This window comes from Mustela putorius, unplaced genomic scaffold (assembly GCF_011764305.1).
Source record: "Mustela putorius furo isolate JIRA1106 unplaced genomic scaffold, ASM1176430v1.1 tig00003834_pilon_pilon_pilon, whole genome shotgun sequence".
In the NCBI taxonomy this organism is placed as follows: domain Eukaryota; kingdom Metazoa; phylum Chordata; class Mammalia; order Carnivora; family Mustelidae; genus Mustela; species Mustela putorius.
Window position 1 is genome coordinate 115,279,042 of NW_025421987.1, and position 18,748 is coordinate 115,297,789.

The 18,748-nt window shown below is 35.9% G+C and overlaps 1 protein-coding gene across 2 annotated transcripts; it reads right to left on the minus strand.

The window, feature by feature from the left end:
* Positions 1-3,399: 3,399 nt before the first annotated feature.
* SGO1 (shugoshin 1) lies at positions 3,400-18,523 on the minus strand. 2 transcript variants are annotated; one of them, XM_004779893.3, is made up of 9 exons: positions 18,334-18,523; positions 17,625-17,810; positions 16,065-16,219; positions 15,787-15,983; positions 11,222-11,298; positions 9,511-9,569; positions 7,668-8,480; positions 5,115-5,301; positions 3,400-4,503 (listed from the first exon to the last, which is right to left on the minus strand). In XM_004779893.3, exons 3-9 carry the CDS (start codon positions 16,210-16,212, stop codon positions 4,386-4,388), a joined length of 1,599 nt encoding a protein of 532 aa, XP_004779950.1. In that variant the 5' UTR covers positions 16,213-16,219; positions 17,625-17,810; positions 18,334-18,523; the 3' UTR covers positions 3,400-4,385. The 2 variants fall into 2 exon arrangements, with proteins under 2 accessions (XP_004779950.1, XP_004779949.1); XM_004779892.3 differs by lacking the exon at positions 17,625-17,810 and having other exon boundaries at positions 18,334-18,522.
* Between the last annotated feature and the right edge of the window lie 225 nt (positions 18,524-18,748).

Consider the following 18,748-nt stretch of genomic DNA (forward strand, 5'->3'; position numbering starts at 1 on the left):
GCGCTAGGTAACAGATGACAATTGAATTTGAACTAAAGCCAAAACTTAGTAATATGCCCTTTAATGAGATATATCTAAAACATTAACATAGGAAGTCTTAAAGAAATGGAAAGAAAAAATGATATAGTAAAAATACTAATATTAACCATATGCAGGCAAATATTAACCATATATAAGTTGCCTTAGCTATATAAAACATTAAAACAGCATTATGAGAGAAAAAGAGTGACTACAACAGTGATAAAAACAACAGTTCACAGGAAAATCAGTAAACCCAGAAATTTTGTGGAAGATGTTATACTTTTAGCAAATGAGGAATCAAGACAAAATTAGTAAAGCTGTTAAATATTTGAAAGCATTATACAACACTACATTCAACAATTAGAGAATTTATATATATTTTTTGGCACACACTGTTAAACATTTGTAAAATTTGACAACTTAGTCACAAAAGATTTAACAAATAGCAAAGAATCAACATGATACACATAACATTTTGATGTATTACAAAAGGAATAGAACTCCTTAACAATAGAATTCTCCACTTTTGTATGAAAAAAATAATTTACATAACTGGTAGGTCAGAAAAGAAATCACCAAGTTAGAAAATACTTGAAATCAAAGTTAAGGATAATAAAACACACTGAAGAGGTCATGCAGTAAAACAAAGAGGCCAAAAGGTATGACTTTAAAAATTTATGTTAATAAGGAAGGGTGGGGGCACCTGGCTGGCTCCCTCAGTGGAGTATGCAGTTCTTGATCTGAGGGTCAGGACTGGAGAGTTTGAGTCCCATATTTAGTGTAGAGATTACTTAAAAATAGAATTTTTTTAAAAAGGAAGGCTAGATAGCAAGGAGTTAGAAGTTAGAAAATGACAACATAAAAATGTGAATGGAAAATAACAATAGAAATTAATAAAGTAGAACATGAAAAATCTGAGGATCAACAAAAGCTGGACCCTTGAAAAGATTAACAGCTAGCAAAATAGATTCTGTACAAAAGAAAGCAGGCAAAAAATAGGCAAAAAAAGAAAAGTGACAAAACTAGATAGTACAGAGATTTGAAAATTTAAGAAATACTGTAACATGCCACTAAATAAAACAGATAAATATGCAATTCCTAAGAAAAATGTAATTTAGCTAAATACAATAAAGAAGGATAAGAGAATTTATAATCATTTAAAAAACCAAGACAAAGATTTGCCCACAAAACACAGGATAAAATATTTTTAATGGCAAGTTTTACCAAACCTGATTGATAACAATTTATTCCACAGAGCAAAAAAAGAAGGTTCTCAACTAATTTAATGAGGCTAGTATGGCCTTGTTTTTAAATTTTATTTGCGATCATAGGTATAAAAAATCCTAAGCAAAATATTAGCAAACCAATTCCATCTATGGTTTTAAAAACAAATGCAACTTGTAAGAAATAATAGAGGAAAAACTTCATGACATTGGATTTGGCAATGATTTCTTGGGTATAACATCTTGGATATAACATCAAAAGCAAAGAAAACAAAAGGAAATACTGATAAACTGAACTTAATCAAAATTAACTTTTGTGCATCAAAGGACACTCCAACGGTAAAAAGCCAACCCACATAATGGGAAAACATTTGTAGATCACATAGATTTGATAAGAGATTAATATCTAGAACATTTAAGGGACTCCTAAGATTCATCAACAGAAACAACCCAATTCAGAAACAGGCATAGGACTTGAACAGATATTTTTCTGAAGGAATACAAGTGGACAATAAGCATATGAAAAGACGATAATGCAAGTCAATATACCACAATGAGATGCCATTTCATACCATTAGGATAGGTATTATGGAAAAAACCCACAAAACAAGTATTAGCAAGGATATGGAAAAACTGGAACCCTTTGTACTCCTGGGTGGAATATAAAATGGTGCAGCCACTCTAGAACACAGTATGTAGGCTCATCAAAATATAGAATTACTATTGATTATCAATTCCACTTCTGGATGTATATTTAAAAATTAAAAGCAGAAACTCAAATAGGTTTTTTTCTTAAAGAGTTATTTGACAGAGACACAGTGAGAGAGGGAAGACAAGCAGGCGGAATGGGAGAGGGAGAAGCAGGCTTCCTGATAAGCAGGGGGCTGGATGCAGAGATTGATCCCAGGACCCTGGGATCATGACCTGAGTTGAGGGTAGACGCTTAACCTACTGAATCACCCAGGCGCCCCTCAAATAGATCTTTATATTAGCATATATACAGAAAGTGGAAATGACCCAGATGTCTACTGATAAACAAAATGTGGTACATATACCCAATAGAATACTATTCTGTATTCTACCACTTGAATACTTGAAAAGGAATGAAATTCTGTTAGGTGCAGATATGGATAAATGAAATAGGCCACACACAAAAGAAGAATGCGTGATTCCATTTATATGAGGTACGTGCAATAGACAAATTCATAGAGATAGGAAATAGAATAGTAGTTACTAGGGGATGGAGGGGTCGAGTAAATGGATAGTTACTGCTTAATGGGTGTAGGATTTCAGTTTGGGATGATGAAAAGGTTGATTGCACAAAAATGTGAATGTATGTAATGCTACTGAACTATACACTTAAAAATGATCAAAATGATAAATATTTCACCACTATACTACAACAAAAAAATGTGACTATACAATAACCAGCCCATTGCTAGACAAATAAACCAATAGAAACCTCAGTGTATGTCAAAGACAGCAGATAGATTAGTCTGAATAGTGCTGAAATGGTAGGCTATTTTCATGGAAAATGAAATAAAATCAGATCCCCATTTGACAAAATACCAAACAGTTTAAAGACTCAAGTGAAAAAGAGAAAGTACCAAGTTTTAGAGAAGAGAAAAGGTGATAGAGGACACCGATGTTTAAAACTCCCGAACATCATCAAAAAAAATAAGAATAAAGTAGAAACCAATAGTTATAACCCATGTAAATAAAGACAAGGCATACTATCCAGAATATATAAAGAGCCCATTCTGTTAAGAAAAAGATATTCTGGTTGAAAAGTGGGCAAAGTACACAATATGCAATTTATAGAAGGAATGAGTGACCAATAAACATTTGAATTCTCAGAAGTAATTAACTCAGATAAAATCTCATAATTAAAACAAAGAGAAACCACTTCACATTAATTGCCTTAGGTGATTTCAATGTCCAATGATACAACGTGATAGTGTGTGGGGAAACTGGCACTTAAACACGTTGCTGAGAGGAGAGTGATTACACTCCTCGTGTCGGAATTGGTATGACCACTTTAGAGAGCAACTCCCCTTCTAGGTATCAGCTCTATGGGAACTTACTCACATGTGTGCAAGAATGTAGAATATTCACTGCAGCACTAACTTGTAATAATGAAAAAAGTGGAAGCAAATTATCTCAAAAGAATGTCTAGTTTATTTATTAATAAAATACTGTACAACGATGAAAATAATCTACATCTGCCAACATGGATAAATCTCAAAAACAATGGTGAGTTAAAAGTCAGTTGCAAAAAAATATATACACTATAACATTCATGAAAAATGTTAAAATATAAAACAAAATGGTCTATGGATAAACACTACAGCAAGAATACAGAAATATTAAAAGTACAAAAACAAATTTGTGATCACCCAATAGTTTTCTGTGGTGATGGAAATGTTCTTTATCTGCATTAACCCCAACACGGTAACCACTAATTAGAGAACTATCCTGAAAGTCCAAGACATAATTTGTGATTTTGCTGAGTTACCACTGAAAAATGTATACACAGAGTTTGGTATTCAGAGCTAGTCACTTACCTAGTCCCTGAGCCTAAGCAACCATTAATTCTTTAATAATGATCTCACATTTTATTTGAAATTTTAAATAGAAGAGTGATATAAGAGATCCACAAACAGCTTAGGGTATACCCTACTATGCATGCCAAGAATTTATTTTATTCAAATATTATATAGAGTTTCAAAAGATCCTTGGCCTATCTTCAAAAATCATTCATTCTAGTATTTTCCACTTAAGGAAAAAAAAAAAAGGCACCAAAAGCTTGTAATTAAAACATCTTAATTTAATTATTCATTTCTAAAATTTCTGCAGAAGATACATTATGAGTAAAATTAAGAGTTTTAGGCAGTTTAAGAAATAGGGCTTAAGTTCAGTTATTTATATTTAAAAGAAAAAATAAACCAAATTTATTAATGGTATGAAAAAAAGCATCACATTTGAAGTATAGTTCTGAAGAATTTTCGTGATCTAGAGTTCAAAGAATATTCCATGGCAAGAGTTCAACCCTATTATGTACTATCTTAGAGATTCTCTCTTGGAGTGATAAAAGGAGGTGTAATGGGTTGAATTTAAACATCCTCCAACAAACAGCATCCATCACTGTACTTGCTTCATACTTCTTTTTTTAGAACTGCGTCTGGAATCCTTTTTCTGTTTGAAAATTGGAGAATTTAAGAAACACAAATCTGTAAAAGGGTCTCCTCTTCTCAGTTTCCTATAAGAGTAAAAATAATTCTTAGACATAATTATAAGCATCCCAATACTAACTCACCCTTCAATATAGTTATTGTAAAACATGCCAGTGCTAGTATTCCCACTTTGGTTTTTTTTTTTTTAAAGATTTTATTTATTTGACAGAGATCACAAGTAGAGAGAGAGAGAGGAAGGAGCAGGCTCCCCGCCTAGCAGAAAGCCCAATGGGGGACTCGATCCCAGGACCCTGAGATCACGACCTGAGCTGCAGGCAGAGGCTTAACCCACTGAGCCACCCAGGCAGCCCCCCACTTCAGTTTTTAATTAAAACTTTATATTTCAACAAGACTCATTTTTTTTTTTTTAAAGATTTTATTTATTTGACAGAAGTCACAAGTAGGCAGAGAGGCAGGCAGAGAGAGAGGGGAAAGCAGGCTCCCCGCTGAGCAGAGAGCTGGATGTGGGGCTCGATCCCAGGACCCTGGGATCATGACCCAAGCCAAAGGCAGAGGCTTTATTTAACCCACTGAGCCACCCAGCTGCCCCAACAAGACTCGTTCTTTAACAAAGCTCCAAACCTTACTCCCCCAACATGCATCATTAAAGGTGGGTTCCCACAAATCAAATACTTACGAAGCTAGCGTGGGCTCTTTATAATTCATACTGACTGCACACCTGCGCTTAGGCAGAGAGACTCCTGGGCTTGCTTTCTTTTTTGGAGAAAGAGAAAGTTTTCTGATTTTCACTGCAGGATGCAAGGGGACGTTGGTGATATCCTTCAGGCTAAAATGAGGTGAGTGGTGAGTTTTAGGTAGTTCACCTACAAAAACAATTTTTACGGAATATGGTTCCAAATGAAAGAAAAAAACACGAACTAAAATTGTGTGCAATTACATATCCTAAACATATACAAATCCAGCATTTTACATAAAATATATATATATAATTATAGAATACAGATCTTTAACTCAGTCATTTTTTCATCCCAGATACCACTGAAATATTACTGTAGATGTGAAGAACTGATAAAAGTTACTAAAACTTTAAATTCTTTAAAAAATTATAATTCTTCAATGATAATATGGGCATAATGAATTAAATTATGGAATTTCATTTTAGTTTCACCTTGCTCCGTTGAATCTTCAAGGCCTCTATCTTTTTCAATACCGAAATTTATGAAGTGCCTTCCTATAGTCTTAAAAAGCCACTTAAATTCACTTTATTAAATAAATGAGAATTCTACACCATAGCCTCTGTGGAGATCAACAGGTTCCCTCTGGTAAAGCTATTATGTAAAAAGTTACCCATGTTTTTCCTATCATAAGCATCCAAATTATTCTACTTTGGAGACAGATCTATATTGAGTGACAGGTACCCAGCACACAGAAGGACAATGCAAGACAATCTCTTCACACAGCTTTAAAAGGCAAATTGTTTTTTGAAGTCAAACTGTAAAATGCCTATATTTAGCAACCATGTTCTCCAGGGTTATCTAGGTTTCAAATACTGCCTCTTTTTGTCCCCACATAAGTTTACTGTACTATACTAATTATTCCAACTTTTAGCTTGGAAAGTATGGCTAAGCAACATCAGATCAGTTGCTATATTCTGGAACAATGCTTCTTAAAATTTACATATATACAAATACCCCAGGGAAACTGTTAAAAAGATGCAGATTCTGAATCAAGGGTATGACTCAAGATTCTGCATTTTTAAGAAGTTTCACCTAAGGGGCACCTGGGTGGATCAGTGTTAAGCTCCTGCCTTCAGCTCAGGTCATGATCCCAGGACCCTGGGATAGAGTCCTGCAAGGGCCTCCTTGCTCAGCTGGAGCCTGCTTCTCCCTCTGCCTGCCACTCCCCCTGCTTATGCTCTTTCTCTAACAAATATATAAAATCTTAAAAAAAAAAAGTAGTTTCACTTAATTGATGCTAGTGATCTGGGGACTAAACTCTGAGTGACACTATATTAGAGTGTAGTTTTTTTTTTTTTTTAAATTCACTGTGTAGAATTTCAAGGATACACAAATTTGGACACAACAATATAATGAAACCCCAGTTACCACACTTCAACAATTATCAACATTTGGCCAATTTTGCTTGATTTTGTAACATTATGATAGCATATTAACAACAACAACAACACATTTGCATACTACCACGTCTGCACTGGGTGACCTTGGAAAGTAATTTAAATTTTTTAGGTTTGAAGTTTCCTTAAAAACAATATAAACATGGTGGTACCTACACATCATAGAGTTTTTCTTTTGTTTTTTCAAGATTTTATTTTTTTATTCATCTGACAGAGAGAGCATAAGCAGGGGGAGAGAAGCAGGCTCCCCACTGAGCAGGGAGTGTGATGAGGGGCTTGATCCCAGGACTCTGGGATCATGACCTGGGCCAAAGGCAGACACTTAACCCATGAAGCCACCCAGGTGCCCCTTCATAGAGTTTTTCTGAGTATCAAATGAAATAGCATGACAATGTTTTGGGAATGCTACAACCTGACCATATGCATTAGTTTTACCACACTAACTAAATTCCCCAGATGAGACTCTCTGGACAGACGGAGGCTCTATTATCAACTTTTGAACCATTTCTACTTTTGATCTTACTAATAAAAGCAAGATTTTCTAAGCCAAAGTTTTTAGATGTCTTAAAAATGTCTTAGAGAAGAATACTTAGCCCATATTGAAAAAAAAAAAAAGTTTGGTCTAGTGTTTGGCCACCTTTCATTAACTAGAATGAATCCATTTAAAATCATGGTTCCTGTCAAATTGAATATGAAGGAAAGCCATTAAAATGACAGGTCACTGGATTCAAATTTGATTTTGTTTTTAAGAGCCTGTTTCAAGTGAGTATATAGAAGGTATTTTAATTCAACAACTCCACCAAAGGTTTTTGCTTACATTGGAAGGCTTCATTTACTAAAAGTAAAAATGCTTTCTCTGTAACTAGTATTTGTTCTTAAAGAAGATTTAAATTAGCTTAAAGTAGGTCATAGCCATACAATTGTGATTTCCACCCCAGGCCCCCATTGTTTAATCAGACTGTAACTTCCACCAGAGACAGATGGCAAGTCTCTAACCTCCCCCAGAGAAACAGATGGTAAGTATAGCATATAAGCATCAGGAGTAATCATTTATTATAAACATTAAAAATGCAGGCAAACAAGTAGATCACTTACTGATAGGAGTTTTTGTAAGCTTCGAATCCATGATCTCATTTTCATTCCTATATTTTAGTGCTCTTCTAGGTCGATTCCTGGTGACTGGGCTCCTATCTGATTCACTAGAGACATCTTGACTGTACTTGCAAGTGGGCAAATAGAGGTCATCGGAATCATCTCCTGAACCACTTGATTCACAGACGCTCACTTCAAATTCATTGTTGTTTTCTTCTCCGGTAGAATCATTGCTCACTTTTTGGCGGAAAGGTGTGATATGAACACCCTCTTCCAAATTAAAATTGTAAGCATCGCTGGAAGTGACAGATTCATTCAACATTTTTTTGGAAACAGTTTTTTTATTTTCACTTTTGCCCCCTTTATACTTCGGTACAGATTTTGATTTTCTTCTTCTGTTAGCTTTTCTTTTCTCTTTTCCTTTTCTTCCTTGTGCACTTCTATGTTTGCTTTCAGTTTGTTCAAATTTATATTCTAAAATGTTTTCTTTTGCTTTAGCAGGTCTTCCTGGGTCAATCAGCTTTAGTGATAAGTTAGTTTGATTCTTATTCCATTGACAAACACTTTGTTCTATGTTTTCAGGTATATTCATGTTTACTAGTGGGTCTGCACATCTAATTCTTTCAGATTCAAAGGGCTGCACTGAGAAATGACTGATTTCAAAATCATCCATGGTATTGAAATGTGATAGATTGTTAAAATGTTTCTTTAAACTTCGACGAACAGATACAGTTCTAGGTAAGACATTATCAGCAGATTTATCTTCTTCTGAATCCCAATCAAATCCCAGTCTATCTTGAGAAATAGGTATTTGCTCTGAGAATTTTTTAAAAAATGAGAAAAAATAGTTTTACTTTATGCAAATTTTAATTTTAGCAATCTTAGAACTCAAAATTAAAAGTGGAATAAATGAAAAGTCATTCTGTAGCTTCTCCACACTTGTTCTAAGTAAATACAAATCTGAGGAACTTAATATTGCCATTTATTTACTTAGCAATGATCAATTGATGGCTTCTATCTGACCTGTGAAAGAACCTTATATAACTTTTGAAAATATTCTAACTGAAGGTTTTCTGCATCCCTGATTTAAAGGTTTAAAGAAAAACTAGTAAGTTATATGTATTTATGTGTATAGGATTCAGTTGGAAAGAACCTCATATTTTAAAGTAGGACAAGCACACTTGAGAAAGTGGGAGCTAAGGTGTTCCTTGAAAAATTAGTAAGATTGGGGTAATTGCAAAGCCCTTCAGGTAAGAAATATAATCTGTATTTTTAGGAAAAGTGAGGATATTTGGTCCTATTTATTCAAATGCTATCCCTTCTTCAAAGCTTAGTTCAAGTAGAAAGGATTGATATTTGAGAGCAGGTACATGTCAGTTTAGAAGTGGAAAGAATGGCATGGCTTTCGAGGTCAGCTTTGAGTTTAAACACTAGGCTTTTACCATTTGGGCCACTTCTTGTGAGATAATTTACTTCTTTGAGTCTATATAAAATGGGACCAATTGCACTTACATTCCAAGGTTGTTGTGAGGGTCAATTGTTATAATGTATGTAAAATGGCTAACACATAGTAGCCACTGGCATACATAGTAGCTATATACATAATAGCTTGGCACATAGTAGGGCTCAGTAAATTGCAGCCATTTATACCTGATTATAGATTTGGCAAAATAAATGAATGTATTTTAAAACTTATTATTTTGTGTAAAATAAATAGATTTGCTTTAAGCAGAAAAAATCCAGATGAGCAAATTTAAAGTTAAAAAATATTAGAGAAATTTAATTTTTACTTGTTCACAAAGATCTGTTTCCCTTAATATTATTTTTAGATTTTCACTTAAATTACCTTCTGTTTGGAATGATTCTCCTTGTCCTGGAAGGTGAGCTTCTTGAAGAGGAACTTGTCTAGCCAAAGAGAAACAGAAATTTATTTTATAATTATATAATAAAAACAAATTTAAGATTTTCTTAAAATTGTTTTTCTCTTTCTTTAGTATTTCATCATTTCTATTCGAAATCAGTATATCTGTTCAGTATCAAAGAAAACAAACAAACAAAAATATATGGAGGCTTATATGGAGGCTGGTTTGTTAAAACTGACATTTAACTTCCACTGGAAGAACTACCTTATCAATGAAGACATGCCATAACTCATAATTTCATTTACCTGGAGAAACAGTCAATTGGAACTGACTTACAAAATATATCACAGAAATGCAATTTTATTACTCAACTCTTTATCAGCCTGCCTCATCATTAGTCGAGCTGTGATCTTTTTTTTTTCTTGGTAGTATATGTTTTACGGTGCCTAATTACTGATCTCTTTGAAAAACCTATTTGTTTAAAAATCTTGTCCCTCTTTGGCTCATGAAACAACTTTCTTTATGCTTTAATACTATTACTGGCTGTTTCATCCTAATTTTATTTTTTATTTCCTATAGAGAATTTTTCCCTCTAGACATTGAAAATTAAATGTAGGTTTAGGTAACAGTTATGGTAACTAACAATTTGAGGAATCTTATAAAAAGTCAAGTACCCCATCTTACTTTTTGACCATTACATAAATATTTTGTTAGATCTTACAGTTCAACTATTTTCAACTATTCATGATTAAAATTAATACGGGGATAGAAATCATCTTAGTGATTATTTTTGTGAAGAGAAGGGGAAAGACTTGAAAGGGATAGGTGATGCCTTATGGCAATGATTCTAATTAGGGATAATTATAAGGATACGTGGCACTGTCAAGTTATTTTTGTTCTCATAACCGGGGGAGGGAAGTGCCACTGACATTTCGTGGTAGAGGCCAAGGATCCTGCCAAATGCCCCACAATGCTTAGGATAGCCTTCCACAACAAAGAATGATCTGGCCTAAAACGTTAATAATGCTGAAACTGAGAAAGCCCAGCTAGAGTGACAGCAGTGCTCTATATCATAATGGAGATTTTGGCTCCACAGGTGTATATATTAGTCAGACTCATCAAACTGTGCAATTAAGATCTGTGCATTTTACTTTATGTAATTATATCTCAATAATTTATAAGCAAAGTATACTTGATCTAAGAGAAGGGGAGGAGGGTACATTGAGTGGTCTGACTGTATTTAGGAATGACGTGGATTAACAAGACAGGTGATAGCTGTGTTATACTCGATCTTAACCAAAAGCTGAGAAGCGATGTGATAGCTGTGTTAAACATGATGTTTTATTATGTTTTGTTTCTAAACCAGACTATGTGTAGTACTGGCAAAAATACCTTCATGTGAATAACCAATCCATCTTAGAATAAAAACATGACATAAGAAAAATATAAGTGAAGAAGTTCAGATATATTTAAAAAACTAGCTTATTCTTAGATATCAATAAAGTAAGTATAAGAAAGTTTTGGCTTGGCTATATGTAACAGTACGTATCATATTATTTTAATGCATTTTTAGTACAGAAAACATCAGACTCCAAACACAAGGATCTATAATATGCAAATTTTCTTTGGTAAATCTATCATCAAATTAAATCTTTCTTGATATTAGTAATCATAATAATGAAATTTGATACTAACGGTATATCCTTCACAAATAAATCCCCAGAGTTGATGCCACTTTTGGAGTCCATTCCAGAAGGACGTATTTCCTGGTTCTGTTAATATATTAAAATAAAGAAAAAAGTGGTACAATTGAAATACTCATAACAAAGCATTCATTTATTTAATAATAAAAACATATGAGCACTCTATATGGTGCCAGGCTCTGTTCTAGGAACTAGATGTATAGCAACTTAACAATAGATTTAGGTCCAACCCTCTTATATTCTAGGGTAGGGAGAGAAAATTTTAAAACAAAAGAAAAGAGATATGTAAGTAATTTCAGACATTGTAAATGCTATGAAGGAAATACTCAGAGCTGAAGTGATAGAGTACTTGAGGTTGGAGGGGTTCTCTTAGGGTGACTTTCATCTGAAATTTAAAGAATGCAAAGGAGCTAGCCATTGAAAGAGCAGGGAAAGAAAAAGTGATAGAAACAGCAAATACAGAAGTCATGGTGTAGAAAAAACCTTGCTGTATTTAGAAAAGAAAGGCCAGGGGACCTGGGTGGTTCGGTCATTAAGCGTCTGCCTTCAGCTCAGGTCACGCTCCCAGGGCCCTGGGATCCAGCCTCCCTGCTTTGTGGAAAGCCTGCTTTCCCTCTCCCATTCCCTCTGCTTGTGTTCCTGCTTTCACTTTCTCTCTGTCAAATAAATAAATAAAGTCTTTGAAAAGAAAGGCCATTGTGGCTGGAGTCACCTATGACCTTTCTCATAATGAGAACAGTAGGGTGTGTGTGCACAGAGACCACATAATGAAGCCTTGGGAGTCATGAGTTTGAATTTTAGTGTAAGTGTGATGGGAAGTCACATAAATAGTAAGAAAGAAAGTAAAATGATCTACGTTTTAAAAAGATCAGTCTGGTCACTGTGTGAAACATGGACTGAATGGGGCCAAGAGCAGGAGGAGTTAGAAGTCATTATAATAGATCTAGCAAGACATGCCTATGTCTTTGTAGCCATAGGACTAGTGTCCTATGGCTACAAGGTGAAGCCCAGTGGAAGGTGTTAAGAGGACAAAGTGTGCTGGATTGAAGAGGGGTAGAGGTGGGGACAGTAAGGGAGAGGGAAGCCTCTTTGGTTTTGAGCAAATGAGTAGATTATTTTATGAGATAAGACTCACAGACAGAGGCAGAAGTATACAATATCTTTGGGAGAGGAAAAATAAAAAGTTGTACTTTGTACAAAGCATGTTTAAGATCCTTTGTAAGTATTTAAGTAGATATATCAAATAGTAGTTTTGTGTGTGTGTGCTAAGTTATAAATTTGGAAGTCATCAGCAGACAGATCACATTTAAAGCCGTGGGAGGGGGATAAGACAGTATGGGTCTAGAACAATTGACATTTGAAAGTAAAGAAGAAGTAAGAAGCTGACCTGGAACAGTCAGAAAGGCAGGACAACCAGGAGAGTATGATAGTAAGAAAGCTAAGAAATCAAAGTTGTTGTTTTTTTTTTTTTTTTCAAGGTCAAGAAGAAAGTAGTGACCAATAAATTTGGCCACTAAAAATGGGAGTTGTGGGCACCTGGCAGAGTGACCATAGAACCATGGGGATAAAAGCCAGGTAAAAGCAAGTTCAAATGTAAATGGAAGCTGGGGAAGTGAAGACAGTAAGCACACTGTCCTCTTTGCTAAAGTTCTGCTGTGAAGGGAAGCAGAGAAATGAGTAGAGGGATATGAAACCAGGAGAGGTTTCATTTATTTTCTTTTTTCTTTTCTTTTTTCAAAAATTTTATTTAGGGGTGCCTGGGTGGCTCAGTGGGTTAATCCTCTGCCTTCAGCTCAGGGCATGATCTTGGGGTCCTGGGATCGAGCCCCACATTGGGCTCTCCGCACAGCAGGGAGTCTGCTTCTCCCCCTCTCTCTGTCTGCCTCTCTGCCTACTTGTGATCTCTGTTACATGAAGAAATAAAAAATCTTAAAAAAAATTTTTTTTTTAATTTATTTGGCAGTCAGACATCACAAGTAGTCAGAGAGGCAGGCAGAGAGAAAGGGGGAAGCAGGTTCCCTACTGAGCAGAGAGCCCGATGTGGGGTTCAATCCCAGGACCCTGAGATCATGACCTGAGCTGAAGGCAGAGGCTTTAACCAACTGGGCCACCCAGGCATCCCTATTTTTTTTTTACTTATTTTCTTTTCCTCTTAAGGTATGATATAGTAAAGCACATTTGAATGATAGCTAGAATGATTCAGCCAAGAGGGAAATACATGTTGAAAGAGCACAAACTTCTAGGAGCAAAGTCCTAGAGATGAGAAAAAGGGAATCTGATGTAGAGACTTCGATAGGAGCAGAGGCACTTCTGCCACTGTGACAGGAGGGAAGATGAAAAACACAGCACAGACACAGACAGATTTGTAGATTTGTATTAGGAAGGTTTTCACTTCCATACAGATTCCTTAGAGATCACTCTAATCTAGTTCAGTTGTTTTTTTAACTTGATGCACATATAAGATGCTGACATTATGACAGGTTAAAATTGTTCAAGAGAAACAAAACAACTAGAAATTTAATCCTGTTAAATGTCTTCAATTTATTTTCAGTACAGCTAACGTTCTAAACGTTAATGTTCTAACATTTAAGTAGTAGTATTACTGAAGGCAAAGGAGAATATTTAACCATAGAATTTATTTTTATTTTTTAAAAATTTAAAAACATTTTTTAAAGATTTTATTTATTTGACAGAGAGAGAGAAAGGCAGAGAGAACGAGGGGGAAGCAGGCTCCCTGCTGAGCAGAGAGCCCGATGCAGGGCTTGATCCCAGGACCCTGAGATCATGACCTGAGCCGACGCAGAGGCCTTAACCCACTGAGCCACCCAGGTGCCCCGAATTTATTTTTATTTTTTTAAAGATTTTATTATTTATTTAAGAGAGAGAGACAGTGTATGAGCACGGAGGGAGAAGCAGACTTCCCATTGAGCAGGGAGCCTGATGTGGGACTCAATCCCAGGACTCTGAGATCATGACCTGAGCCAAAGACAGATGCTTAACTGACTGAGCCACCCACGTGTCCCCAGAATAATATAATTTAATAACAAGTTACTAAAAGATTCATTATCAAATTTAGGGAACAAAAGGTTATTAGGAACTACTTTGGGATTAATCCTTATAAACCACATTAACTATTGACAGGCAAGAAAAACATTTTTCTTATTAAAACATTTTAAGCTTTTCTATCACTCATAAATTGATAAGCATGGAAGCACGAGTATAGGATGATGGATGAGAGAGTGACACATGTACCAAGTATATGGCAGAAAACGAACTTTGATGTTTTAAATGCTAAGAACACTTTTGTCCAGCAATTAATACGTTCTAATAAATACTTAAAAATCATTGATAAATGTCAAAAGGCCTTGAATAATAGAATTTTTGCCCACAGTTTTTGTGATTATCTTATCAGGTACCCATTTTTCACTATTCTATATATGATTCCACCAAAAACTTAGGAAAGGGAAAAGGAAGAGTCAAATATCTTTGGAGGGATTTTTTTTCTTCACTAGTTGACCAAACAAGGAAAAGGAAAAAAAAAAGGAATAATTATATTCTGAAGGAAAAAAAAACCTTTTAAAATAATCTAACCCTTGGGGCGTGTGGGTAGCTCAGTCCTTAAGCATCTGCCTTCAAATCAGGTCACAATCCCAGGGTCCAGGGATCGAGCCCTGCATCGGGCTGCCTGCTTGCCGGGAAGCCTGCTTCTCCCTCTCCCACTCCTACCCCCTCTGCTTGTGTTCCCTCTATTGCTGTGTCTCTGTCAAATAAATAAATAAAATAAAATAAATAAAATCTTTAAAAAAATAACCCTCACATGAAGGAAATTATATTGAATCTTTATAGACAATTCTCTGCTACACTACACATGCATATATTGCATATATATGTATGTACATTCTCTATATCATACACAGAAAAAAGGTGGAATCACTTTAGTTGCTGGGAAGCAAGAACTCTTTCACTGACTCCCCTGTCAGGGGTGAGATGACTTCCTGAGTCTATACCCTTCCACTATGGTCCGGTTTTCTTCTCTGGTTTCCTGGCCTAAGTGCCAACACAACTGTCTTCACTAGCATAGCAAATAGATGGCCAACAGGAAGAAAGTAAACTGTTTCTGTTAATGCCCAGTTAGTGTACAGTTTTCCTTATTTGACCAACCATTAGTAAAATTGACTCTTCAAAGGCACTTAAATACCCCCCTCCCAAATTAAGGTAGTTCTTATAAAACCTCACTAGATGTAACAAAACCACATAGAATAGGTAAGATTTATACCACTGATTAAAACTTCTGGACTGTCTACATCAAGTACCACTTTTAGACCTTTCGCTATCTTTGACTCACTTAAGTGAATAGTCAAAGGGACCAGCAGTGCAATAAGCTAAACTAGTTCTTCTATACCTTGTCTCGCTACCTGCTTTCAGAATCAAGTTATATAAGCACAAGTATCAGTCATGTATGTGCTTGAAGTTTCCTTAACTGACAAGAGATGTTTTATCAATTTGCTAATAACAGAGCTATAAGTAATTGAAATTTACCATTTGTAATAAAATTACCTGAGCAGTTTCTTCTGTTTGTTGTGGATTCAGTTTTTCTTTCAATGCATATAGCTGACATGTGAGGTAGTAACATTCTTTTCTCAGTTGGAGGATGATATCTTGGGCTTCTCTCACTTTGGATTTTTCATTTTCCAAAGCTAAAACTAACATTCTGTTGTTGTCTTGGTAGCTTTTTAGCAGCGTAGAAGTGTTGGCTAAAAGAGGAAAAAATTTTTTTTATTATGTATTAAGTCTAAACGTAAAGAGAGATGCAAAAGGACATGAAAATCTCTTACAGATTATTTGGATTTGGCAAGGTGCAGTTATAAAAGATTTTCGTTTGCCAATCTCTGCCAAATTTTTATTCCTTTTCTCTTTCATCCGTTTCTTTATGTCTTCAAGACTGTCTTGGAAGGACTTTTTAAGGCACCTTTCCTTGGCCATCTTCTGCCTAGGAATTTAAAACAATAAAAAGTATTTAAGTTACCTAAGAGATAATATCATCAAATAAGATTGAGAACACAGGTTGTTTATGATAATATCATAAAATAAGATTGAGAACACAGGTTGTTCATAAAGAACAAATTAAATAGATTAAATAGACATAGTAACTGTAGAATTAGCTTATAGAAGATGATACTATTTAGATTTAGATTTTGGTAATAACTTAGATTTTGCAGCTTTAAAATCTCATTAATATTTTGGCATAATATTAGCCTCTTCAGGTACTTTATAGGGAAGGTTAATAAGTATGCATTTTCAACCAAAACCTCTGTAATATGCCACTATTTATTCTTTAACAAATACTCACTGAAGGCTTACTGTAAAGGTATTACGGGAAATAATATTATATTTTAGTCTTATTATTATTTTGATATTATTATATGTTTCCTACGGGCAATGCATACGACCAACATGTAGTGTTTTAGTGTTTATTAGACTTACAGCATTAGTCAGAGATAATCATATATGTGGGCTTTGTTTTCCAGTTCTGCTCTATATTATTAATTTATTAGATTAGGTCACTTGATTAACTCTTTCTTCCACACTCTTTTAACCCAATACTCAAGATATAGCACACACTTTCAATAAAGTCAAGGTCATCTTCAGAGGTTTCATTAAACTATGTAGCCCTATATGCAATTATTTAATAGGCTACTATAACAATTATAGAGATAGAATAGGAACTGAGGCAGGGGAACACGTCAGTTTTCTCAAAGTTTTTTTTAAATACTCAGGTCTGCTAGCTCCTAGTAAGTCATGAATATATCAAACAACATTAAATAATGATTGCTCTACATACAGTTAAAAGTATGCCACATAGTGGCATAATGCTACTGAGCATATAAATAAGTACATAAGTATATATAAATATACTTAAATCTTTCAATACTGCAAATCAGATTTGCTTCAGTATTCTACTACTGAGCGGATCAAATTACTTTTCATGAACATCTTTTTTCCTAAACTGCACTTTGCAGATCTTAAAATTGCAAAAATAATTCTTGTTTCCTACAGCTAGATATACATTACAAAAGATAGCTCCATCTCCTCTCAGTCAAGTATTTTACTAAATCTTACATTTTCTTGAATATTTTCTCCAGGCCTTATTTTCCTTGAAACAGTGTCTGGGGGTGTTAAATATAGATATTATAGATCCCATTATTTTCTGACAGTGTAGATACAACATGTACTGGGATGGTTCTAGTAGATCAAGCACATTTTTTTTAAAAGCACTAATGTTAAGTGGATTGTATGAAACAATGTATCACAATGGAGCTTTTGAGTTTCCACTGGAGATGTCTGAGAGCCAAACAAATGAAGTAATTGATCAAGTTAGTTTAGTAAAGACTTACCTAAAAAACTTTTGTTACCACGTTTAACCAACTTAAAATCACAAAAGAAATTGGCCATATCAGAAGTTCCCTGTCTAGGCCAATGGCGTTAACAGGAGGTTTGGTGGGGAGAGCTAATGAAAACAGGTCACCGTGCGAGATGAGAGTCCGTCTGCATTCAGATAAAGGGTCTGGATTCAGATGAACCTGGAATATGGGATCTCCGTCATAATTTTTACCATTCGTGCTGCTGAAGCAGCCAGGCAGGACACTGATCAGGGCTAGCTTCTCCAGGATAACCGAAGCGAAACAAGGTCAACGGTATCGTGCTGCACAAAGAACAGCTGCCGGTTTGTGTGCCCTAACATTAAGCCTAGCTTTTAACACTGTAAATGTTTTCACACATAACTTAATCCACAAAATTCTGCAAGGCAGGAGGTTAGGGTATCCCAGTATTTAACAGAAGAGGAAATTAGAGCGTCGGAAGGCGCAAGGCCGGTGGATGAACACACAAAGGCACCCGATTAATTTGGCTCCACATCCTGAGCTTTTGGACACCGAACTTGGAACGACTGAGAGACCTCTGAAGGAAGAGGGCCACAACACCCCTGTTCCACACCTGAAAAACCTGGGGCCGTTTTCTCGGGGGCCCGGGTAAAGTCGGGGAGGGGAGGTGTTGCCGGAAGAGGGCCCGGAAACCTTCCTCCCACAGGTACGCTCAAAACAGTACCTTGACCACCACTTCTGCCGCAGCTGTCGCCCTCCTCCTCACATTCCAAGCTTCCGCGACGCGGTCCGGCCGGTGTGTCCCACGATTCGGACCCTCCGGGTCTAGGTTCTACCTCCAGTCGCCAGTCTGCTAACGCGGCCACATTCGAAATTCTCCACCGCGCTCACCCATTGGCTGGCTGCAGGCGGTCACGTGAGACGACGGTGCGGCGGGGGCGGGGCGGAGTCCCGCCGAACTCTGCTAGCTCACGTGACTCACTCCGAGACTCCACATCCGGCCGTCTACCTCTCCCCGGTGCCGCGGAGCGGGGCGGAGTCATTAGTCCGCGCGTTGACCTGAGGGCGCTTTTATGCTAAGTCTTTGGCTTTTAGGGGTGGAGCCGTTGTGAGATCTTTAAGGGTGGGTATATTAGGGC

Coding starts and splice junctions, on each gene's coding strand:
- SGO1 (XM_004779893.3), bottom strand. CDS start 16,212: ATGGCCAAGGAAAGGTGCCTTAAAAAGTCCTTCCAAGACAGTCTTGAA. Junction 11,299..15,786: donor AAACAGAAGAAACTGCTCAG/GTAATTTTATTA, acceptor ATATATTAACAG/AACCAGGAAATACGTCCTTC. Junction 9,570..11,221: donor TTATTTGTGAAGGATATACC/GTTAGTATCAAA, acceptor CTCTTTGGCTAG/ACAAGTTCCTCTTCAAGAAG.